This window comes from Rhinopithecus roxellana, chromosome 17 (assembly GCF_007565055.1).
Source record: "Rhinopithecus roxellana isolate Shanxi Qingling chromosome 17, ASM756505v1, whole genome shotgun sequence".
NCBI lineage: Eukaryota > Metazoa > Chordata > Mammalia > Primates > Cercopithecidae > Rhinopithecus > Rhinopithecus roxellana.
In genome coordinates this window covers 37483235-37509946 of record NC_044565.1, presented here as the reverse complement: position 1 = coordinate 37509946, position 26712 = coordinate 37483235, and the positions used below count along the sequence as shown (strand labels likewise).

General features: G+C 37.8%; 1 protein-coding gene across 3 annotated transcripts in view; it reads left to right on the top strand.

Annotated features, from left to right (window-relative positions):
* The window catches only part of UGP2 (UDP-glucose pyrophosphorylase 2), a 60722-nt gene that overhangs the window by 5188 nt on the left and 28822 nt on the right, over positions 1 to 26712 (top strand). For all 3 annotated transcript variants that reach the window (XM_010381665.2, XM_010381664.2, XM_010381666.2), the window contains exons 2-3: positions 12305 to 12432; positions 13848 to 13955. In XM_010381665.2, coding sequence (XP_010379967.1) covers positions 12319 to 12432; positions 13848 to 13955 — 222 coding nt within the window. In that variant the 5' untranslated portion in view covers positions 12305 to 12318. The remainder of the gene's footprint in view (positions 1 to 12304; positions 12433 to 13847; positions 13956 to 26712) is intronic.

Here is a 26712-nt window from a genome sequence, read left to right as displayed (position 1 = left end):
GTTGCTTCTGACATTAACAACTGTGGAAATGGCCTGTTTTTCCAGCTAGACTGTCAGTTCCCATTGGCCAAAGATAATATTATATCCTTGGGAGAAATACAGTGTTTTGTAAGTGGTGGATACTCTAAATGAATTTGTCATGGTTGACGAATGAGAAGCCCACAGCTTAGCACTTTCCATGTGCTATTTAGTAGGTTATCTTACATTTTTGGTTGTAGTTTTTATAACACTTCTTAGATTACATAAATGTTGAGAAAGATGGAAGGGTACAGACTTAGATTTGAATACTATTACTAGTAGGTGATCTTAGACACATAACTTTCAAACCTCAGTTTTTTCTTAGATAAAAATTGGGCAGTAATGCTTATGCCTTAGGGTTATTGAGAAGCTGAAATGAGATGAACTCTGTGGATGTGCTGGGCACATATTAGGTGGCCAGTCAATTTTACTTTTCTTTCCTGAAATAATGGTGGCCTTTTAGATAGCATTGCCACCTGAAATATAACCACATGTCATCTACAGAACTGAAAAAAGGCAGGTATAACAGTTCTTTATTTTCTTATTCCAGATTTCATGTTCAGGCCTAGGTGTTACTGTGTTAAAAAAACAAATGTGCAGGGGTGGGGCAAGGTAAAGTTTGGACAATGTGAATTTGGTTTTAGTTTTTATAACCTCTTAACTTGAGTACAAGTTGGTAACAGTTTTCTTTTGAATACAGTGAACACATTTTTTTTTTTTGAGCTCTTACTATGTATAATATACTGTATTAGGATTTCTGGCGTATCCCTTATGGTAGGCACTGAAGTTGAGCAGATCTGGGCATTACACCTAAGTGTTGTGTACACCTGTTTTGAATGTGATAGAATGGTTGCTTTACTTGGCTTGTATCTCCTTCTCCAAATCTAGGCATTGTGCCTTACAGGAAAGCCGTGTATCTCCATCCTCAAGCGCATTGACCACAGACTATTAAGTGGAAATGTTCAGTTAATAAAAATATTTAGGTAGGCAGGAGAGTTCTTAGTATATATTTCTTAGCCAAAAAAAGGTTCAGGTTTCTTTGGCCACATCCCCAGGTCTCTGTCCCTCAGGCACTTAAGATTCGTTCTGTTAGGAAGACCTTTCCTTACTGGATCTGCAACAGAATTCCTAGCTATTCTGCTGTTGAGTCACCTTCTGCTGGTTTGTGACATTTCTTCTTCTGGTTTTCCTTACCCCAGGGATTGTTCCAGGGCCCCCAGTTATTTTAAATGAATCTCTTCCCTAGCTGAGTGAGAAAGGGGGCTCCCTGTCATAGTTGAAGGTACCAGGGGTGGGGGTCATCAGCAGCTGTGGGTTTTTGTCATGTTTGTCAGTGGGTGCCATTTGGAATTTTGCTTCTAAAAAGTTCTGAGAGTTTTGGGGTAATCACTCTAAACGTTTTGAAACTTAATTAATAGTGAAGAGACTAATGTTGTCTAGCCAGCTAAAGCCATAATGGATGCTTATGCTCTAATATTAGAGGCACTTTTTTTTTTTTTAAATGGTTTTAAATATGCCATTATCTATCTAAATTATGTAAAAATGCCCCTAATGTTCTTAAATTAAGGTACGTACTTACATTTCAGGGAAAGCCATTTAAGTACCTCTGTCACTCAAAAAATGCTTGAGGCCTATCAGCTTTCCCATTTGTTAAAAATCTTTTCGTAACTTTTTTGGTGACTCCTATTTGGTAGATGGCAACTAGCCAGGGAAGATTACTGAGCTAATTATAACTGGGTGGGGGGGCGGGGGGGGTCTCCGAGGAATACAGAGATGAGAAGCATTCTGAGGCCTGGTTCCTCCCAAATCCTTAAACCAAATTTAGCCTGTTGCTGATTGTTTAGATGATGAGGACACTTTTAGCACAGGGATAGTGGCATGGATTTGAGTGAGGACAAGAGGCATGAAAATAATGACCAGGGCATACCCCTCATTTTTTAAAGATCTGATTTAAGATTTACTATGTTGTTTGAAAAGAAGGATTTAGTTAAATTTGGTCACAGTTATAAATGTAAAAAAAAAAATTCTAAAGAAATCTAAAATGAAGAATTGAGCTGATGAAAAGTGTTGACTGTCTTCCAACATGGACCTTGTAATCTCTGTGGTTAAATTGTCCCTGTTCTTGCTAACTCAGCCTTTCTTCTAATAAGATGGATGATTTTCATTTGTGAAAGTCTATTGAGGAAAAAAAATTGATGAGGGACATTTGAGAAATTAGAAATATTAACTGGTATACTTTTGGGGAGTACCATTTTAATATTCTGAATAAATTGAAAAATGACCTTAAAAGGAAATTACTCTAAGGTGTTATTTTACTCCATAGGTATTTTCTTGTAATATTGCTTCACAGAGACCGTTCCCTTTGTCGGTATGTATTATTTTTCCCTTCATAAATGAATTGTAGCAAGTTTAATTAAAGTAATGGGATACTTAGATTGTGTAGGGAACATCAGTTGGCTTAATAATGAAAGTGTTTCAAATAAAAGAAAATATACTGTAGTTTCCTAGTTCCTACCAATTTTTTTTCAGAACAGAAGTGTAGGCATTATGAGTTCTCAGAAAGTTAGCCATATTAATTACTGAAAAGTTAAACAGATGTTTGAAAGTCAACCTGGATTGTCTGTGAAAATGAAGAAGAGTATGTTAACTTTCTGTAATACCATTCATCCTGATGTCCAGCATTTATACTGTTGGAGAAAATTCCAGCAATATGAATAAATTAGTGGGGCAATTTCTCTGGCTTGGGAGTTAATGGATGAGAAAATATGATTCAGTTACTACCTTTTTGGTTGGATAGAATCTCTTTAGAAGACAGAGTTTTTCCAAAGACTGTTGCCTTTTTGACATAGCCTACAATTTCTTTTCTAAATATCATATTTTGAATTTGGAATAATAGTGTTTGAAATTGTGGCCATCTTAGTCTTGGTAATTGAATGGATTGTCCCATGCACAATATTAATTGAAACCATACTTCTTAGATATTTATTTATTTATTTATTGAGACGGAGTCTCGCTCTGTTGCCCAGGCTGGAATGCAGTGGTGTGATCTCGGCTCACCACAACCTCTGCCTCCCAAGTTCAAGTGATTCTCCTGCCTCAGCCTCCCGAGTAGCTGGAATTAATAGGTGCACACCACTATGCCCAGCTAATTTTTGTGTTTTTAGTAGAGACAGGGTTTCACCATGTTGGCCAGGATGGTCTTGAACTCCTGACCTTGTGATCCGCCTGCCTTGGCCTCCCAAAGTGTTGGAATTACAGGTGTGAGCCACTGCGCCCAGCCACTTCTTAGATATTTAAAATTCCACTACCAGGCATATATCCTTCTATTAATAACACATTCTTCAAAAGTTGGCTTTATGAAGCTATCAAAGAAAATTAAACTGTGTGTTTTTTGATTGGGTGACTTAAGTGTGAGAAAAGAGATAACACTCTGTTTGAAAGCTGTTTCCCAGTTTTCTTGATTAGTGATGCAGGCATCTCCTTTAATTTGTTGCACAGTAATTGTCTAAGACTCAAATTTTGCCTCTGCCAACAGTACCATTGTTTATTTTTCTCACCTGGATGTTGTAAACCACATAAATGCACTGTAACTGAGAAAGGAGAGACCTTGCTCCAGAAGAAGGAGAAACAGGGCACCAGGCAACAGGGTTTGAGTTCCAGCTTGGCATTGTGTCCTTAGGCAAGTCAGCATCTCTGGGCCCCTGTTTCTTTATCTCCAAAATAAGGAATTGGACTCACTGACCTTAAAACCCTTCTAAGCATAAAAGTTTCTCTAAATGCACAAATGAAATCGATTGTGCCCCCAATCCATTTTGACAATTAAGGATTGTTTTTGAGAAACATGGAGAAATTGGCTATGTTATCTCAGTTAATGTACATAAACAATAAAATGTTTCATTTCCCTAAACATTTTTAGATATTTCCGTTAGTTTTTTTCTGTGTAAATCAAGAGAATTCCCTGTTTCTTTGTGATTTCGCTTGTGTCCTAAAAAAAAAAGCCATTCATTGTCTTCATGGACCAGAAATTAATTGTATTATGCTTAGTCTCCTTTTTACTTGCTAGTCAACATATTGTAAAAATACTATTTTAGGGGATCCTTTCTTTGACAGTAGCTCTTCTTGCTCCTTGGCCACAATAACAATGTGATTGGAGTTTGTATTTTCTTGTAGTTGCTGCTCTGGCAGAGGCTGATGTGATATTTCATTTGTGTTATATGCCTGCCTAGAATTTTAAAACTTCCAAAGAGCACAGGAAAACAACAACATAGTTATATCCACTGTTTTGCGTTTATTTGTGCCAATGGCAAAATGCTTAGCCTTGGTAATAAAATATTTATGGAACGCATAAAAGCATTCTTCAAGTTTTTTCATTGCTTAGACAACACAGTGTATAAGGAAGTTGAAGAGCATGAGATGCAGTAAGAAAGTATTATTCTAATTGTAGTTTTAACCTCACATAGCAGACATAGTTGAGCTGCCGGTTTTCATTCAGATTTGATGGGAAACACCTGGATGTTGTAAACCACATAAATGCACTGTAACTGAGAAAGGAGAGACCTTGCTCCAGAAGAAGGAGAAACAGGGCACCAGGCAACAGGGTTTGAGTTCCAGCTTGGCATTGTGTCCTTAGGCAAGTCAGCATCTCTGGGCCCCTGTTTCTTTATCTCCAAAATAAGGAATTGGACTCACTGACCTTAAAACCCTTCTAAGCATAAAAGTTTCTCTAAATGCACACATTATCAAGTTACAGGGCAGGACTACCTGATCATTTTTTGGCTTTTCATCGTGGTTTTATGTCATACCTCTTTTCTTCTCAACAAAGGAGTGTTTTATGTTATTAAACATAAAACAAAGTGGTATTTTTTAACAAATCTCCTCTGAATATTCTGTTTTCCATAAGTAGTGTTTTCTTTTTCCTGAGATTTTAAGAGCTACTCTATTGTGTAAGAGTAGGATTAATTTTAATTGTTAATGAGAAGTCTGGTTTATATATAAATTGTAGCAGTTTTTTTTTAAGTAAATCATTGCATGATTACCAAAAATCTTATTTAGCAACCTGCTCTGCATATTTGTTGCTGCCACAGTTGTTGAAAGCCTGATATCCTTTTATTTTTGTTATCAAAAAGCATTTATTAAGCATTCATATGAATGTAAAGCTGAGTCATCTAAAAATATCTCAGTGTAGTCATATTATAGTTGACAGTCTAATAATTTTAGTAAGAAAAGATCACATAAAATCATGTAAGATACAATTTAATTGAATTTACTTTTCCTAATATATCATTGAATGACTTGGAATATTTTTTCTATATTTTTTCCCTAGATTAAACTAAATATAAACATAAATTGCCCAGTTTTGTTTAATCTCTAAAGTTACTAAAAACATTACATTGGCATTTATATTGGTTAATAAAATTGAAAAGAAATTTAGTAGTCATTTATCTGGACTACCTACTTGTGTGAAACTTCTTTGACCATATGCCTGATACGTGACTAATAAATCAGCCTCTGCTTGAGAAACCTTAGGGACTGGAGCTTCAAGTACTTATGACAGTCTGTACTTATATTAACTCTGCCTTTCTGTGACCAGACATCATGGCTCTTGTACACTTTCACTGTAGTCTTATTAGGCACTACCTACACTAGACTAGATTTTGCCTTCTGTATACCCGGCGCATAGCTGGATCATAATAGGCTCTTAATAAATGTTACGTGAGTATCTACTGTATCTCAGGCTCTGTGTTTGGCAGTGGGAATACAGCTGTGAACATTACAGACATATACTTTTTGCAGAATTTACAGTCTATTGGATAAGATAAACATTGAATAAATTTTTAAAAGTATGATGTTATCAAGGAGAGGTACAAGGATCTAGCATATGAGCATGTAATAGGTAACTTAGTTTAGAAAGATTTCTAGGAGGATAATCTCAGGTAATATTTAAACTGAACTCTGACAAATGAATAGGAGCTATTCAAACTACTACTATATGAGTATTTAAGTCGTGATCTACAGTTTCGTTACATACCATTATTAGGCACCTATACTGTGCAAGGTGCTAAGATAGGTTTTGGGAAAACAAAGTTGCATGACATAATATAGTTTTTTCCCCCTCAAGAGAATATGTTCTAGGATTGCAGACAGACATTTAAAGAATTGGGATTTTGAGGAGTGTTTGATATAGTACAGAGACAGGAATGATTAAAACTCCCAAATCAATTGTGATAGAAAGAAAGGCCTCTTTGAATGTTCAGAAGCCACTGCTTAGAGCACTAGGAATACCACCATCAAAATGACAGAAGCTAATCAAGTAAAACAGTTTGAGTCTTTGGGTACTGAGAGATCAGGGCAGTTTCCCAGAGATTGGGATGATGCTCATTATTCTGGAACTCATACTGGGCCATTCTTATTTTTCTATTTTTTTTTCTCATTTCTGCCTCCCCTTTTCTAAAAGTGTTGAGTGGTATTTGAAGTGCATGTTTTAGAACAATCTTATAGTTAGGATGCTTTTAACTTCATGGAGCAGAAAAATACCAATTCACTTGGCTTTCAAAAATGAGGGTCTTTTTATCTCATAAATCCTGAAGTACGATATGCAGGGTTGGTTAATTCAGTACAAAAGTTTATCAGACCTTCCTTCTGCTGTGCTATCTTTGACATATCTGCCTCATTCTTGGGTCAGCTTCCTTCAAGGGCACTAATCATGACAGAAGAAATGTGGGGTGATGGGTGGACACATACTCATTATGTGAGTAGAAAAAATACTATCTTTTCTGATGTATGTCTTTTTTCAGTGAGGAACACCTTTCTCCAAAGTTCTTTGACAGATTATACCCTTATGGCTCACTGACCAGAATCGTATTACGTTTTATGCTTAAACCAAATCACTAGGAAGGCTTTGGACCAATCTGGGCCTGGTGCCATCTCTGAAACACAGGGCATTGGGGCAGGGGGTTGGTGACAGAATAGCATTGAAGTAGCAAGAAGGATGAAGAATATGGCTGTTACAAATATGTTAAGATAAATGGAGTGTAACCTACCAGAGCTACCCAAAGCCATACTGGCAATGTTTGGTTATTAGATATGCATATCCTCCCCACCCCAAACCTACTGAGTCAGAATCTCTCTGGGAGCTTACCCAGGAATCTCTTTTAACCAGCCTCCAAGTGATTTGTGTGTACATTAAAGTTTTAGAAGCACTATTCTAGATGTCCCAAATGGAATAGGAAATTGCAGCCTTTAGGCAGTCTGCTTTCACACTTTCATTAGCTTTGTCTACTCAGATACTTCAGCTTGACTTTTGAGACATGCCTGGATAAGGAATTTGTATTTATTTCTGTAGGCAATGAGAATTTCATCAAACAAGGAAGAGAAGTGATATGATGGGGGTTGCAACTTAAGATCAATCCATCCTCCTTGGCACCATTAGATTAGAGTGATGGGCAGACTAGTTAGAAAGTGGTTGTCATGACTAGGAGAGTAAAAATGCTAGGGGAGTTAAGGTAGCAGTAATGAAAATGGAAAACAGTGAATGGAATTATGGCAATCATTTAAGAAGTTTTGATATTGGATTGTGCAATGCGAGGGGAAAGGTGGGGAGAGCCAGCTGTGACTATGAGGTTTAAACCTTAGTTTCTGTGAAAATGTTAATGCCGTGGGGAACAGGGAGGGCAAAAAGAGTAATTTAGTTTGGATGGTCAGTCATGTTTTGGACATGCTGAGTTTGAGGTACCCAGCTGGGTATCCAGGTGTCAGAAGTGTTTAAGGCAGTAAAGAATGTGATCCTGGAGCTCAGGAAAAAAGTTTAGGATGAGAGACAGCTTTATCTTGATTATTTTTTACTTATATCTTGAAATAATAAAGATAGCTTTATCTTGATTATTTCCAGTTGCCATTAAATTCTTGGGGTTTTATGGTTATTTGGATCACACATCATTTCCTGATTTAAGATTAAGCGGGCTCTCCAGTTTTCTGACTTTGAGTATCTCTCATTGTGGGTTTTCCAGGAAGGTTGGGACTGATCAGATAGCGGTGGCCTGGGGATGGCTCTTCAACTTCTTTGTTGCTCTTGGTGCCTTCCCTGTGGTTTTTCCGTGGCCTGTGCATTCTGAAACTAGCTTGTGTACTTATTTTGTTTGCGCCAGTGTCGGGGTGTCAGGGAAGGATATTTTATATACCTCTGACTTGCTGAAATACATGAAATGAGATCCATGAATTAAGAAACAAAAACATTCACTTGTCAGATTGACTGTATCTCTCTCTCTTTTTTGGCTCCAGCTGGATAAAAAAGCCCATGATGTTGAAATTTTAGTTCTTGTGAACAGGAAGAATTAGGAAGTTGGTGGAAAGGAGGAACTTGTGAAAAAAGTTACTGCCTGTTCTATCTGAAATTGACTTAAAGTGTCTAGTAAGTCCAGTTTTATGTGGTGGGAAATTATCTTGTCTGTTGATTGAACATAAGAAGAGGTTCTGATATAAATGTTTTTGGAGGAGAGTGTGGTATTTAGGGCTTTTACGTCAAGGTTAAAGAGAGCCAGGCCAGGAAAAAAACATTAGCAAGGTATGTCTGCCTCACTATGGTAGAATGCAGCTAAAAAAACATGGCTTTGCTTCTGGGCTCCAACACTGGCCTGCTTTGTGACCTTGAGTAAGTCATTTAACTATTTTCAACCTGTTTCCTCGTCTGTAAAATGATGAGAGTAGGTTAAATGCTCCCACCCATCTATAAAAATGTTTATGACTAAGGTAGTGAAATGTTTGATTCCCAATCCACTCTATGTCTGAAGTCGTGGGGAAATCAATTTTACATTGCTAGGAAATAGGGACAAAACACTTTATGAGGTTAGAAATCTTGCATTATTCAGAGCATTTTAGTTGACCTTCCTTTAAAAAACTCAGCTGTCCTTGTCAGAAGTGTAACCTGAGAATGTTAAATCCAAGAAAGCTTCTAACATCTGTACTACTTTTCCTACCAGAAATTTCAGACCTTTCTTAAAAAAATTCAGGATGGATGAGGAAGTCACCACTAAGGGAAATGGTTCCCTGCTCTGTGCCTCTGGTCTGTGCCCAGATGCTTAAGATAGCTACTCTTCTTGTCTAAGCACTCTTCCTTGTTCTTTATTCTTGAATATTTTTTGTTTGTTACAAGCCCTTACTGATTCTTTAATCACTAAAAACAGAGCTTTTAGAGGGGTAGAAGAGGTGACAGGCTTGTTGTAATGTTCTTTTGTTTAAGCCGATTGTATGTTTAAAGAGGGTGGAAGAAAACAAATTATTCTTCGTGTGCATTGGTGCTGTATCAAACAAAAGGAAGAAACAAAGGTTACAGACATTTCTCAAGTTTGAACCTCTGTCTGGGATTTTTTCAAATCTGCCTCTGAAACTTAGACCTGTGTTGACAGAGAGCACATGCAATATTAAATATGAGTCTTTTAGCCAGCCAGCCTTAGCTTGGCTTGATAGGATAGTGACTTGGGTTCTGTGTGTTTTGGCCTTAAATCATGTAAATTAATAAGTTATTGCTCTGCAGAGGGAGCTTCTAAAATGTTTTGTTTTTGTTTTCAAATGGTTCTCATTTAGGCAAATCTGAAACAGCTACTTTAGTTACTTCTAAACTTTGTAGTTACATTTAGTTTTATCATTTTGGCATTTTTCCAGTGTGTAACTTAAATGATTCCGTCATGATTTTTTAGGAATGTGCCTGTGAATGCTGAGTTTCAGGATCTAACTTCAGCAACAAAGTAACAAGTCTATAGATGTGTTTGAGTCTAACAAAATAACTTATTTTAAAAAATTATTGTATTGTTACTTCTTGATGTATTTTAATTGATCAGAATCAGACTATTCAAACCAGGCATGGTAGCTCATGCCTATAGTCCTAGCACTTTGGGAAGCTGAGGTGGGCAGGTTGTTTGAGCCTAGGAGTTTGAGACCAGCCTGGACAACATGGGGAAACCCTGTCTCTGCAAAAACACAAAACAAAACAAAACCAGAAGTTAGCCATGACTGTAGTCCCAGCTCCTTGGGAGGCTGAGGTGGGCTTGAGCCTGGGAGGTGGAAGTTGCAGTGAGCTTTGATGATGCCACTGCACTCCGACCTGGGTGACAGAGCAAGACCTTATCTCAAAAAAAATAAAATTAAAGAATCAATTCATATGTTCTTTAATATAGAGGTTTTTCTTCCTCTGTATTTAGTAGATTTTTATTTCAAATTATTTCCCAAACATTGAATGAGGATTGGCTTAAAGATTAGGGAAAGAGGCATCCCAGGTACACATGGGGTGTTGGAGTAGGATACTTAACCAGGGACAAATTTTAAATTACAGCTAAATCTGTCAAGGGATGAACATATATGGATGATGTAATGTTAACTCTAGTTTGAACTGTTCTGCAATAACTTTTAGTTACCTCTCATAGTTTAGGCAAATGTGCTCATCCATTGTCATGGGTTTTTACAGATTATAATCAGATTGCTACTTATTAGCCACAATTTACCTTTAGGTGGTTTATGAAGCACACATGGTGTATGGTGCTTCTTGGCTCACAGAGGGTCTCTTTGGTTCCCAGGCTAGATAGAGTACAGTGGCATGATCGTAGTTCACTGCAGCCTGGAATTCCTGGGCTCAAATGATCTTGCCACCTCAGTCTCCCTAGTTGCTAGGACTACAGGTGTATGCCACTACGCTCTGCTAATTTTTGTATTTTTCATTGAGACTGGGTCTTGCTGTATTGCCCAGGCTGGTCTTGAACTCCCGGCCTCAAGCCATCTTCCCCCCACCAGCCTCCTAAAGTGCTGGGATTACAGGTGTGGACCACCCAATCCCTGTCCACTTTGATAGTATTACTGGAGAGTATTAACTTAGTTGTGTTAGGGTTTACAACTGTAAAAAGACCATGGTTGGAAATTGGGTATTTTAGAGTTCAATTTCAGCAAATTTCCTTGGATTTTTTTCTCATGGATTTAGATGTGATGGAACATATATATGAAAAGATTTTTGAAGAGCTATGTTAAATACCTCATTTGTTAACACTTTTAGTTATTTGCAGGAGGTAGAGGCTATTTATATTAAATAAATTACCCCAAGAGTTAACATAGTTTACTATTTTCTGTTCTCAAAAGTATCTTTAAAATACGTTGGCTTTAATTCTATCTGTATAAATGTCTTCTCCTGTTCAAATAATAAGTGAAAGAATTTATAGTAGGTGGAGTATATAAGAGGAAAGAGTTTTTAGCCTTAATGAAATGTGATTCTGCTAAATTAACAGACATTTGTAAAAATAACTAGTTATCAAACAAAATATTTGAATATAAACTTTACAAATACATTTTAAAAATAAGATTGAATCAAGTACTGAGGATAGAAGGGGAGGGGTGGACAATAATCCAGTTGTCCCTATCTTATGAGAAGTAAATAAGATGATTACTTTCTAGATAAAGTGTAAAACAGCCGCTTGTGTTGGTGTTTTTCTCCCAAGGCATTTGGGTCTGGGGTGTTTCTTTTTGTGTTTTTTGTTTTGTTTTGTTTTTTGTTTTTTTCCTTTTCTTTTTGAGACAGGATCTGGCTCTGTCACCCAGGCTGGAGTGCCGTGGCACGATCTTGCCTCACTGCAGCCTCTGCCTCCTCGGCTCAAGGTATCCTCCTGCTTCAGCCTTCCAAGTAGCTGGGAATACAGACAAGTGCCACCACACCTGGCTAATTTTTGTATTTTTTGTAGAGATGAGGTTTTGCCATGTTGCCCAGCCTGGTCTCAAACTCCTGGGCTCCAGGGTCTACCCGCCTCAGCCTCCCGCAGTGTTGGGATTACAGGCCTGAGCCGCCGTTGCCCAGCCTTTTTCTGTGGTTTTCTATTTTTTTGTTTGTATTTATTTAAAAGGGATTTCTGTCACCTTTAGTGAGATCCATCTGTCACAGAAGTGCCCAGGTGTGCCAAAAGCATTAAAAGTCTAGTCTGACACACGTAAGTCTTAGCTGAAATTGGGAACCAGAAGATGGCAGGCAGCCCTATGCCCTTCTCCTTTTAAAATGAAAACGTTGATACAGGAAAGTAGAGGCACCTTGGAATTGCCAGTACCTTTCAAGGGGTTCTTGTTTAGTGGAGAATATGAAACTGGAGTGAAACAAGTCCTAACTAGTTGACACCACTGAATTACTGCCACAGGATAAGGGGACCATGAGACTGAGCCCTTTTCATTTGCTGAATACCAGAAATAGATCAGTTATAGCTTACCAGCTGTTTGAGTGGCTTCCTGGAGTTTTCAGTTGATGGTTTTATATTTTTGTTTTAAGATCTTAGCAAAGCAATGTCTCAAGATGGTGCTTCTCAGTTCCAAGAAGTCATTCGGCAAGAGCTAGAATTATCTGTGAAGAAGGAACTAGAAAAAATACTCACCACAGCATCATCACATGAGTTTGAGGTAAGGAGGTCTCTACAGTGGTTTTTCTTTTTTTTTTTTTTTTCCTGCTTCATCTGTCTTCATGCTGAGTTACTGCCAGTGATGATCATCATCATTCAGCCTCAAATCAGCACAAGATGTACGATAACATCAAAAACAACAACAAAAAAAATAGAATTGCTTAACAATTAAGGGCTTTTAACATTTGCCCTTTGTAAATCCATCATCTTTTTTTCATTTAAGCCTAGGAAGTTTTCAAAGTCATTAAAATAATGAGAACCAAATTATACTTTGTTCTGTGTTTTGATGTCATTGGGTGGAGGAATGCATACCTGTGTTCAGTTGGAATTGAGAGAGGTTAGCTTCATATGTCCTGCATGCTGTTTCCAAAGAGTCAATTCTGTTAGAACCATGCTACTTTGACAATTGTAATAGAAGTTTCCCAGAACTGGGAGGCATTCACTTTTTTACTTATAAAGCAATGGGTTAGTATTTTCATTTTTATATTTCAATTTATACTTAATGTTTTGAAGCTAGCTGTGTTTTATTTCTCTTTGTTCTTTTAGTGAAGATTAATTTTCATTTAGAAGTAGAGAAAGATACTGGTAAGTAAGTGTAGTGGCCAGGAGCAGTGGTTCTACCTGTAATCCCAGCACTTTGGGAGACCAAGGCAGGAGGATTGCTTGAGCTCAGGAGTTTGAGACTGGCCTGGACAACGTGGTGAAACCCTGTCTCTACCAAAAAATACAAAAAGTAGCCAGGCATGGTGGTGTGCGCCTGTGGTCCCAGCTACTGGGGAGGCTGAGGTAGGAGGGTGGTTTAAGCCTGGGAGGCGAAGGTTGCAGTGAGCCGAGATTGCGCCACTACACTCTAGTCTGGACAACAGAGCAAGACTGTGTCTCAAAAAAAAAAAAAAAAAAAAAAAAAATACAGAGCCAGTTGGAATTCCCATTAAACAAATGGTGTTTGTTTGTTTTTGTTTTTTTTGAAACAGGGTCTCACTCTGTCACCCAGGCTGGAGTGCAGTGGTGCAATCTCTGCTCACTGCAGCCTCAACTTCTGGGCTCAAGTGATTCTCCCATCTCAGCCCCCGAGTAGGTGTGACTACAGGCACACACCACCACATCTGGCTGGTTTTTGTATTTTTTTTTGGTAGACACCAGGTTTTGCAATATTGCCCAGGCTGGTCTCAAACTCCTGAGCTCAAGTGATCAACCGGTCTGAGCCTCCCAAAGTGCTGGGATTACAGGTGTGCACCAACCATGCCCAGCCTCTATTAGCTTTTAGGATGTGAAAAAATCTCTGCTCACTCCATGTCCTAATGGTATAAGAATTTCATTCAAAGATATTTTAAATGTGTAACTTGTATCTGTCTTTATGTTTTTATTAAATATTTAGCATTGTGCTGGTTGTAACAATGACTTCTATTTTCACAGCACACTAAAAAAGACCTGGATGGATTTCGGAAGCTATTTCATAGATTTTTGCAAGAAAAGGGGCCTTCTGTGGATTGGGGAAAAATCCAGAGACCCCCTGAAGATTCGGTAAGTTTTAGATTAAATGTAGGAAAATCTAGGGTAATTTTGGATGCTGGTTTAACTTAGGAGGGTAGGGTAGTATAGGGGACCTGTTACAATCGTCATGTGAGACAAGACAGGACTTTCTTTAAATTCTCTGACCCCTCATCCTGAAACTATGGAGACAGGCTTCAGCTCCTTTCTCTTCTTTTAGACCTCTCAGAGTCTTGCTGAGGTCCTCTAACAGTCTAATCTCCCTGTGGCAGTACCCAATATCCCTGGATATGAAACGACTGTTTTGCAAAGTACTAAATATACCATAAGAGCTTCGTTTACTTTGTTTCTTCCTTCTCTCTTCCAAAACATTTGATTTCTCATTGCCCATAGGGTCATGGATTCTTTGCCAGACCTTAAAGCTCTCTTCTGGCTTTCAACTCATCTTTATAGCCTTATTTCCCATCTGCCTTATGTGAACTAGCCTAGCATTACCTTTGCGCACATTGTATTCCCTTGCTTCTGGACTTCTGTATGTGCTTTTTCTCGGAATGCCAGGGTCTCTTCTATCAAAATACTGCCCATTCTTGGAGGTTCTATTCAAATGCCTGTACATCTGTCAGCCTCTAGCAGAAAGCTGCACTGTGGAGGTATGGAGTAGTAGTATTGGAGGTTCAAATCCTAGCTCTTCTGCTTATGAGTTTTGTGTAAAATGAGAATAATACCAAGTACTTTATGTACTTTACAGGGTTATTTTGAAGCTTTTTTAATTTCTGTGGAAATATGTTAAACCTTGAAGCATTTTGCAAATGTTAGTGGTTATTTCTACCATCATGTGGCACTTAGCCTAATTAGTCGTGTTTGTAACTGTGTTGTCTTTCATATTAGATCCCGAAGCCAGGGGTTCGTGTGTCTTGAGCAAATACTTGTTGAATGGATGATCTAAATGAAGTGATTGTTTAAGGATTTGGTTAACACATTGGCTTTCTTCCCTGTCCTTTCAGCACTTTGGAACCATGCTTCTTTTGGCACATTTCACTGCAAGTAGAAAAGACTTGATAACAGTGGAATAATTAAATATAGATAGTTCATTTTTTTATATGTCTATAATCTTACATAATCTAATATTGGTTTAAAAATTGGGCTGTTTATACAGCAGGGGTATGGCAAACTATTGCTTGAAAGCCACCCGTGTTTGTGAAGTATTATTAGAATACAGCTTCACTCATTAATTTATATACTATCTACCATAGCTCAAGCTAATGGAATCCCTCTTATTTTTCCTAATGAGAAAATTAAATATATAGTGCCTAGTTAGAAGTATGTTTATTTGCACATGTGGAAAATGTCTTTCAGTTCTTAAACTGTTAAAAATTATGCATGACATTCTTAGTATAAAAAAAAGAAGCCAAAAAATAAAAATCTCACATAATGTTCACTCTAAAGAGTCTCTTATTTTTGATGTTAAAGCTAAAATTCCTCTTGGCTGTAATGCTTAATAATTACAATATGCATTTTTAGCGTCTGCTATTTTGGTCTTTGATTTCCTTGGCCCTTGTGAATGAAGTGATTTATTTTTCTACTTTTAAGTAGTAGATTTAATAGTATTTTCTTTCAAGAAAGAGTTAGAAGAGAATTCTTCTGGATAGGTATGTTGTTTAAGAAAATAAGTAGGTATAAATTCAGTCAGATTTTTAAAAATGTTTGGGAACAGCCTAAACTTATAATAAATTTAGGCACTATTTATTTCCCCCCTCCTTGAAACACTTACACCTTTTGCTTAGGAATTATCCTAATTTAAGTAACCTCCCTTATATAGTTTATGATGGACCTGGACCTAGGTATAGAAGTATAGTTTCTTTTTTTTTAGACAGTCTCACTCTGTCACCCAAGCTGGAGTACAGTGGCATGATTAAGGCTCATTGCTGCCTCTATTTCCCTGGGCTTGTGTTTTCCCACTCAGCCTCCTCGGTAGCTGGGACCACAGGTGTTTACCAACATGTCTGGCTAATTGTTGTGGGTTTTTTTGTAGAGATGGGGTTATGCCATGTTGCCCAGGCTGTTCTCAAACTTCTGGGCTCAAGCAATTTGCCTCCCTTGGCCTCCCAAAATGCTGGGATTACAGACATGAACCACTGTTCCTGACAGTGGTTTTGGTCTTAATTCTTGCTTGCAGACCTGGGAATTTTTTGTTTTCTACTATACAAACTTAACTTTTTGGAGATAGAGCCTACTTGAAGGAAGGCACACAGATTTATTATGTTCAGTATATTTTAAGGTTCAAGAATTTTTTTTTTCAGTGGAGAAATCTATCTTTTGTACTTTGAGAGATCATGATATATAGTAGGGATCCTTGAAGTGGGGTTCAGAGGGTGGAGAAGGAAGAAGAAGAGGAATCAGAATCACCTTGGGATTTTTTCAATTCAGTACTACCCTACCCCATTCCCAAGAAAGTTCTGATAAATTCTTTCAGGAGGCTATGCCCGTGTAGTGAGCCATAGTTACTGATAGTAATACAGAATTGATGTAGGACAAAAGAATAGAAATATAGAACAAATTCTGGATGTAATATGATTTCATGCGGTCTTTTTCTGTTTATAAAAGTGTAAGTCTTCATTAAAAGTGTCTTTATTTTGAAGCCTAAGTTTTAAGCTTCTTCAAAAAATGTATTTTGCAATCTTGTATGCCCTTAATGTTGAAAATTTTGGAATGCAGAGGCAAAAAATAAGTTTGCTCTTCAACTATGTCATGAGTTTCTTGAGGGCACAAATGTGTTTTATATACAGTATGCATGTTACCAGCTTTTGTAGATAGCTCTGAGAATACAAATTGTGGGTTAATGTTTGTTCACCTTGGTTCTATTGGATGCCTCCTTCCAGCCTCCTCTTCCCACTCTTCTCTTTCCCATAGGTTTCCTTTCTCAGGCCTTAGAGATTATATAGAGGTCAATTTTCCTTTCAAAACGTAATTTTTAAAAGTGAACATAGGTCTTTTTTTAAAAAAATACAAATAATATTTTATATTCCTAAGTGAAAAGAAATTACTGTGGAAGAACAGCCATTTAGAGTAACATTTCTCATGTCAATGAGAAATGTATCAAAGGTGTGACATAAACATTGTATGTCTTGTATCAAAGGTGTGACATAAACATTGTCATACCAATGAATCTATGTTTTTGTGTATGGGTTGACAATTAGCAGAGTCAGCCACCTGGTTTGTAAGTAAAGTTTTATTGGAACACACACACACATTCATTTACGTATTGTCTATAACTGCTGTTTTGCAACAATGGCAGAGTTGAATAGTTGGAGTGGAGACAGTGTGACTTGTAAAACCTGAAATACTTATTATCTGGCCCGTTTACTGACCCCATTTTAGCGTATGTATTTTCAGAACATCTTTAGTAGCTTTCTTTATTTCTTTGGCTCTCAGAAAACTGACCTCATATGCCTTTGTCATTTCAGATGATCACTTTTAGAATTTTTATCTTTATTTTTTATTTTCTTTTAGATATGAGGTCTTGTTCTGTCACTCAGGCTGGAGTGCAGTGGCACAACCACAGCTCACTACAGCCTCGAACTCCTGGGCTCAAGGGATCCTCTTGCCTCAGCCTCCTGAGTAGCCAGGACTACAGGCATGTGCCACCAGGCTGGGCCAATTTTTTTTTTTTGTAGTGACAGGGTCTCACTATGTTGCCTAGGCTGGTCTTAAACTCCTGGCCTCAAGTGACCTCCTGCCTTAACCACTTTTTAGATAAAAATAGTTTTTCATAAATACTAGATTGAAGGACATACTTTATAGATAGACATTGAAATTTGATATTGTGAGGTTTTACTCATTCTTACCTTTTGTGTTGAATGCTTCGTTTTAACTCTTGGTGAGTACATAGATGTTTTGTGAGAAGTCTTTTGAGTTCATGTTTTATTGAATTATGGCTAACAAGAACCCAGTTTATAGAGTTATGGATAGTACTCTGCTCCTTCTTTGTAAATGTTAACTAAATGTAATAATCAAGATTATACAAATATATATATATATATATATTAAGGTTAATGTTTTAAAATTAGGGCAAGGAAGGACAAGCCAGCATGTGTAGCTTCATTGGACCATTTCATTGTTTTCCAGAGAGGTTATGAGAGTGTCTTGGTCCTTGCCAAGCTTACATGTTGGTCATGGAGAGGAATGGGTAATAGATCAGAGTTATGAGAAAGTATGGGGCCTGTTCAAGAAGGTATTGGAGCTGACAGGTTCTGTTGAACGCTAATTTAAAATCTGTTAGTCACATGGCTGGCACTGACCCCTGGTGATGATGTATTTTCATTTCTATACAAAATATTCTCTAAAGAAGGCTTTTTTGCCAGCACGGGCAACATAGATCTCGCCTCTACAAATTTTTTTTTTTTAGTTAGCTGTGCCTGGTGGCATGTGCCTGTAGTCCCAGCTACTTGGAAGGCTGAGGTAGGAAGATCACTTGAGCCCAGGAGTTTGAGGCTAAAGTAAGCTGTGATCTCGCCACTGCACTCCAGCCTGGGTAACAAAGCGAGATCCTGTGTCAAAAAAAAAAAAAAAAAAAAAACCCACGACTTTTCATTTCAATATTAAATATGATCAAAAGAGTGAAGGTATATTTGCGAATGGGGAGGAGTCACATGGGGTCATAGGGTAGAGAATTAGCATGAAGAGAATAGCATGCATCAATGTGGTATTTAGTTCCAATGGAGTTTTTGTTTTGTTCTGTAAAATTGCTGAGAGTTTTTCTTAGTCTGTCAGTACAAAAACATTAAAAGCTATTGTTTGTTTATAAGGAAGTCTGAGCAACTTATAGTTTATGTGTACAGATACATAGCATTTTTTTTTCCTGAAGGTGAACCATAGTACACTGTGCATTTAAAGTTTGCACATTAAAAAAAAAATCTTGAGGCAGTCTGGCCAAGCATCTGACACAGTATGCCATATAGGATGATTTGCTTTGGGCATGTAAAGATTTCCCAGCTGCAACTAGCCAGTAATAAAGCCGTTAGAGACTTGTTTTGTGTGTATGTAGAGATACACACACAAATGAGATTCTAAAAAGTATTCCACAGAAAAGAATTAGTGGCATTTAAAGAAATGGCTCTGAGGATATGGCTGAATACCAAAGAGTCTCATCGTTTCTTTGACGTAAAGTTTTAAAACAGTAATGTATAGAAATACTGATACTAAGCGAACATACTAATACTGATTTAGCAAATATTGCCAAAGCTTCAGCTTTTGATTTCATGATGAATTAAACCGTTTTTGAATTTCTCTCGGGATTACCTTCCTTCACATTCCTTTGTGTACAGGACTTTCAGAAATGGGGACCTGATAAAGGAACTGACAACAAGCCCATAATTATTCATTCCATTCTGGTTACATGTCTATAATTTCACTTTAGAAATAGCAATAGTAAATACATGGAACTTTAATGGCAGTTACATATTTGATTTGATAGACTCCAGGTTATTATTGTTGGACCAGGGTCTCTAACTACTGCCTTTGTGTCCAAAGTAGAGGACAGTTCAGTTCCACAGAATTGAATTTATTAGGAAAATCAGAGTGTGAGTTTAGGTGGTAATACTATTTGAACATTGCCAGTCACTCCAATTCCAATTTCTACCCCACAGATAGTCTTCTTAGACCTCAACTCATGTGTCACAGGGCTAGTGATAACTAATAAAGATAAGTTTGGTATTCTACTCCCTAAGTGTATCATATGTCTTACAATGGAATGAAAACACATATATACATTTTTGGAGACAGTGTCTTCTTCTGTCGCCCAAGCTGTAGTGCAGCAGTGGCATGATTTTATCACTGTGGCCTCAAACTCCTAGGCTCAAACAACGCTCCTGCCGCAGCCTCCTGAGTAGCTGGAACCACAGGCATGTGTCACTATGGCTGGCTAACTATAAAAATCTTTTTTTTTTTTTGTAGAAAACTGGGTCTTACTGTGTTATCCAGGCTGGTTTCAAACTCCTGGCCCCCTCAAAGTGCTGAGAGTACAGGCATGAGCCACCATGCCAGGCCCCATTATCTTTATTTAATACAGATACTGGGGGAATCTTTGTATAAAATGGGATGGGCGGCCCATGTCTACTTCTTTTCTTTCCTGACATCTCTTACTTGGGGGATCGCCTACTAATTCATTTTTTTGTTCTAGATCAGACTTAAACAGCTGACACTTCACTTGTTGCATTGTATAGCTCAGATGAGACTAGAATGTTTAACCAGACATCTCAATTTGGGAGGTCTTTGTAGGAATTGCAGTCCCTTCATAGATTTCTTAAAATTATATGTGAAACTATGTATAAATGTACATTTTTAGAGTAGATTACCTGACTTTGATTAGATTTTCAAAGGGGGGTTCATGACCTGTAAAGATTATAAGAAATACTGTCCTAGAATCTCATTCAAGATACATTTCTCGGGTACCTTCTCTCTGTGAGGCACTAGTTGGTTGCTGGTGCTACAAAAATAAGTCTTGATCTCTTTTCAGAATTTTGGCCCCATGTTTGTGGAGGAAATGGGTCCAGAAACAGCTAACTACAGAACAAGCAAGGAACAGTCCATAGGGTGCCGTGGAAGGATCTTACTGGCTTGAGGCTCAGCAAAGACTTTCTGGCATTAGGCTAGACTCCTGGGGTAACCTTGAGGCAAGATTTCCCTGAGGATAGAGGGATGATCAAAGAGAAAAAAGCTTTGAGAGTAGTAGGTGTCTAAAAATAATAAACTGAATAGCATGTAGCCGTTCTTTGGTGGTGGAGCATGTGGTAGATGGGTCTGCTGCTCCATGTCTGGAGCCAGAAGAAAGCCCCTGAGAGCCAGATGCTGAGTCTGTCTGCCTGCCACTGCAGCCCCTGTTCCAGACTGAGATCCTCCCTCTTCTCTTGGTGGGTTGCACTGGGGAGATATCAGAAACTTCAATTTCCATTTGAGGGAGAGAAGATTGAAACAAAATCGTAAAACCATGCTTCATTATAAAACTCAAACAGTTGGTTTCAATTTTTCAATATTATAAAACATCAACCCAATTAGTTAGTTAAAAGATGCTTGTTTTTGTTTTCCATTGTGATAAGCAAACCTCATAAGGTTAATCAGAGTTTTAGCTGTTAATAGCTTTGGGATTTTCCCCCCTCTTAGTGCACATTTTTATGAGTTTTGGCAGGTGCTCATAGTCATGTAACTGCCACCACAATCAATATACAGAACTTTTCCATCATCTCCAACCTTTTTCTTGTGCCCCTTTGAAATGGGCTTCTTTATAGATTTTCCCTTAAACATGCAAGCTAAGCAGATCTTGCCTTTTTCTTCATTTATACATCCAAAAAAGAGGTCAGCCTTGCCTCCTCACTGTTTTATGTCATCTTGTCTTTTGTCTAACACACCCATACCAGCCCTTTAACCTTTTATAGAGAACTTTGTTTTTAATAAAGCCTCTGGCCTTTTCCCCATTCCCACCCATTTCTCTGGAGCTGTTCCAACAATGTGAATTACATAATTAAACTACCACTGTAGGCCGGGCACTGTGGCAGATGCCTGTAGTCCTAGCACTTTGGGAGGCCAAGGCAGGTGTATCAGCTGAGGTCAGGAGTTTGAGACCAGCCTAGACAACATGGAGAAACCCCATCTCTACTAAAAATACAAAAAATTAGCCGGGTGTGGTGGCAGGTGCCTATAATCCCAGCTACTCAGGAGGCTGAAGCAGGAGAATCACTTGAACCTGGGGGGCAAAGTTTGCAGTGAACCAAGATTGCCTCACTTCACTCCAGCCTGGGTGAAAGAGCGAAACTCTGCCTCAAATAAAAAAAACAACTATCATTGTATTTTACACTGCTTTAATCACAGGCTATTCAATACCTCAGAGTTTAAGGCTAGTATACAGCATAAGCAGGATGATGTAAGAGGCTGTGGGGTTTTTTTGTTTTTGGCATTTAGGATTATTAGTTATTCTGAAGCTTCTTTTGCCCACAGGTAGGCTAACAAGAAGGGAGATACAAGATGATTTTAGTAAAGAGCTAGTCCTTTACTAAGGACTTTACTGGAACAGATTGTGTCGTAAGCAGGTTGGTGTTTGGAACTCCATTTCTGTTAGCATTCCTTTCCAGCTCCCTGAGTCATCTACCTTTGTCCTTTCTAATCCATACTAAAGTGGAATGTTCTTTTAAAACTGTCTTCTTAGCTGATAAGGATATGGGTCAGATGTTCCACAAGGCTGACTAATTTTATGACTTCAGCTGATTTCTACAAAAAGGTGATGAATATACATATCTGTTTGTAGTGTTAGAATTTTTTTAAACCATCTGTATATCACTTTTACCTTTTACACTTAGAAAATACTCAGAAGTCTTTGAACTTCTTAAAATGTCTAAATTTATGTATTTATTTTTTTTGAGACGGAGTCTCGCTCTGTCTCCCAGGCTGGAGTGTGGTGGCGCAATCTCGGCTCACCGCAAGCTCCGCCTCCTGGGTTCACGCCATTCTCCTGAGTCAGCCTCCCAAGTAGCTGGAACTACAGACGCCCGCCACCATGCCTGGCTAAGTTTTTGTTTTTTAGTAGAGACGGGGTTTCACCGTGTTTGCCAGGATGGTCTCAATCTCCTGACCTCGTGATCCACCCGCCTCGGCCTCCCAAAGAGCTGGGATTACGGGCATGAGTTACCACACCTGGCCACTTCTTAAAATTTCTATAAAAATTCTAGATTATAATAAGGTTTAGGGAGCAATTGGTACCTTTTCTTCATAGGTACTATCTACTTTGTAGGATTGTTTGCCATCTGTAACCACAGTGTTTTACTTATTTCTTTTTTTTTCATCTGAGTTTTCTGCCAATTCTTTTATTGTCATCTCTTCTCTAGTTTTCCAGGTTTAAAGTGCACAGTTGGGAGCATTATAGTTTTATATCTCTTTAGCATTTTAGAAATTCCTACAATTTTTATTGAAAGGGCAGTAGTTACAGGAGTTTGAGAGGCAAGTACATCAAGAGGAAGAAATAAAATGCTATAAGTAGGTTAACACATGAGCATTGAATAAGTGAGAAGCAACTTACAATATGTGTTTTAAAATTAACTTTTAATTTTAGAATAGTTTGATTTACAAAAAGTTGCAAAGATACACTATTTTTAACTAGAAACATTATAAAGCTATCCAAGCTAATTTGTTACCTGTATCTCATTTTTAAAATTCCCACTGAGTCAAACAAAGCACAAGGTAATTACTAAGAGTACTGATGGAATTTTTCTTTCAAGGTCAAAAGTGAAAATACATAAAAGATAGCTGAGAAGAAACATGGATGTACAAGGAGAATACCTATGACTGGACTAAATATGGAAAGAAGTAGAAGTGGGCCATTAAATACAGATTTCTATTTATAGACAGGCTTGTTTAAGACAGGTGTCTTCATTGTACATATAGTCCTAATGCCAAAAGCAGATTGAAAAATATTCTCTTATTTCAAAAGAACATGAAACACCATTTCAAAGAGTTTTTGGTTTTTAATGAAGCAAAGCTTTAAGCATTTTTCCTTTTTAAAAACTTTGTAAAAAGTTATGTATGCAAAGCTCTATATCCTGTAGTTAATGATTATTGCTAATGTTTGGGTACTCATATGTCAGGCATTGTGCTGAATCCTTTATGTTTGTGATTTCATTTAATATTCATAACAGACCTGGAAGATAGGTACTATTATGTCATTTTACAAAAGAGGAAACTGAAGTTCAGAGTAAGTTGCCTAAGAGAAGGGGCCCTGATGAACCAGGTACATAGGCCCCAAGACCTGGTTCTTTGGTATCCCGTAGTAACAATAAGGAGTACATCCCTTTCTTTATCTCTAGTGCACAGAATGTGGCATACTTTATGTGCTTATCAACAACAGTATTAATAACAATAGCAACAAACATTTATTCAGCACTAATGTGCTAAGCATTGTTCTCAACTCTTCTACATGTATTTCTTACATGTTACTCAGATAACTCTAGGAGCTCACTATTATCCTTTTTTCATAATGGAAGACACAGTGGAGGCTGAGAGGGATTGAGTTATCCACACAAGTTTCCTTAGCTAATAAGGCAGAATTTAGGTCCAGGTCTACCTCAGCCCACATTCCTCATCACTGTGATGTATTGTAGAACACTCACCAGTTGCCATCGATGTTCGAAAGAAACTTGAAAGTCTTTAAAGTATGGCCTTTCCATCAGTTCTCCGTCTTTCCTTGAGTAGAGTAGAGCAGGTTCCATTCCTTCCTTTAGAGCCTGAAATACCCTCACTTCTCTTTGAAGTTCTTCCCGTGATACATTTAACAAATATTTATTGAATAGCTACTGTGTGATAGGCATTGGGCACTGAGATACAAGCGAACAAGATAGTCAAGGGCCTAATACTCATAGAGCTCTATATTAGTGGGAGAGATAAAACATAAATTCATAAATAAATAAAATAATTTAGAAGACTAATTTCCCATCACTGCTCTTCTGGCCCAGTCTTACCCCTAACAGTCACATCTATCTCCCTGTCTGAAGTCCTTTTTTCTGGTTTAGCTGGGGCTACAGGCATGTGTCAGCATGCCCATCTAATTTTCCAAGTTTTTGTAGTCACTATGTGAGGCTATCGAAGTCTCCTTTATTCATTACGTTTATTCTACAAACCTATCAAATACCCACTATTTTAATTATTGGAAATGCAAAAATAAAGACAGTCACTCCCCTTAAAGAACTTAAAATTTTGTATAACACAGTGTTTCCCAAATTTTCCCATGTTACTTACATAGAAAATGAGTAGGGTAAAGAGACCGTTTAGTTGGGAAGGAGACTGTGACTGCCTCCAGCCCTGCCCAGCTGCCTAGAGGGCTGAAGGAATCAATAACACAGGCATGCAATAGCAAGCCAGTTCTGAATTTTTGGTTTAGTGAGATGTTTGTACAAAAATATGTTTATTGTGCAACTGGGCAATAGCTATGAATGTGGTTTAGGAGATATTTCACTAACTGGCTTCTACCTACAAAGAATAACTGGTGTTCTCCATTCTCAGAATGCTTGGGTCTACTTTTTTTTTTTTTTTTAAAGAGGCAGGGTCTCACTCTGTTGCCCAGGCTAAAGTGCAGTGGTGTGACCATAGCTCACTGTTACCTTGAACTTGTAGGCTCAAGGGATCCTCCTGCCTCCGCCTCTTGAGTAGCTGGGGCTACAGGCATGTGTCAGCATGCCCATCTAATTTTCCAAGTTTTTGTAGAGACAAGTTCTCACTATGTTACCCAGGCTGGTAACTCCTGGGCTCAAGCGATTCTCCTGCCTAGGTCTCCCAAAGTGCTGGGATTATAGGTGTGAGTGACCTCACCTGGCCTTGGGTCTACTTTTTATTATGCGTATGTTCTCCCACCAAAGTGAGTGGCTTGCTCACCAAAGTTAATTGTGCTTGTTCTCAAATGTGTTCATGCTAGTTATCTTGGTTATAATGACATAATATAATTAAATTTTATATAAACTAGTGAAATGGGTTTTAAAAAACTCTTACTATGAAAACTGAGTTGAATGCTTTGGGAAACTTGGATAAAGATGAATAGCAAAAAAAAAAAAAAAACATGTTGAGTAGGTGTGACAACTATGAAAGACTGGGAAAATTGCATAAATCTAGAATGATTCTTCTGCATGCAAATTGTTTCACAAATGTCTAAGCTCTTGGTCCACTTGGAAGAAACTGAAACTGAAAATCGCAGAATGTATATTATTGATGTGGCTTATATAAGAAATATGACACAGCTCTGGTCAACAGATTCGTGCTATAACTAAGCAAAAGACCTTGGTGAATGAGTGTAGGCTTATTTGTAAAGAGTTAAAATAGTTAATATATCTAAAACTTTTTCATGATTCTGTGCTTGCACTTATTTTTAAAATTAACTGACTACTTGTTCAGATGTTTTAAATAATTAAATAAGTGAGTTTCTGGTATATGTGCTCAGTGTAGCAGGAGAAGGAGCAGCTGGTGAGTTGGTGAAGTCCTAATCAAGTTAAGGATAAGAGGTAATGTTAGAGCCGAGACTTGAAGTATGAGTAAAAGTTTGCCCAAAAAATCAGGGGTAGATAACTCCAGGTTGAAGAGAATGTGGTATGCAAAGGCCCACAGACATGAGAGAACAGAAGGTGCTCTAAGAACTGTAATTTTTATAGTACTCCTAGAGAATAAGAATGCAAATAGGTGGGAAATGAAGGTAGGCAAGGTAAGTAGGGGCCACGCCGCAAGCTCATTGTCAATTGGGGGATCATTGTGGCTGAAATAAGAAGATGCTGGAAAACACAGGGGATGGAAGGTCGGTCCTGTGCCTTATAGCAGGCTAAGCGAAATGTATTTTTTAGGAAGCAAATAGGGAGTAGCTGTGCTTTAAATTCCTCAATCTGAAACCCCAAATTACATAGGAAATACAGATTTCTCATGGTTCTTGGTCACTGTTATTGAAGTGGCTACTTTGAAATTTCCCTGGTTTTTTATTTTTTTATTTTTAACACCCTTTATCAGGGATAGCTGACCTTGTAGTTTAATTTCTGTATATTTATGATGTTTATTGTGTGAATTTTTATAGTTTTAAAATCCCTAATTTTATGATAGAGAACTATAATCTTAACCAAGTGCACAGTGAACAGGTATCTGAGAAATTACTTCAAGCTCTATGTAAATCACTAAAAAATCCTACTATTACAAAGACCACCTACGTATACATTTTGAATTCATTCTGCCTTCAGTGTATTTAACACTTTTTTTCAATTTGTTAGTAATGGCAGTGAGA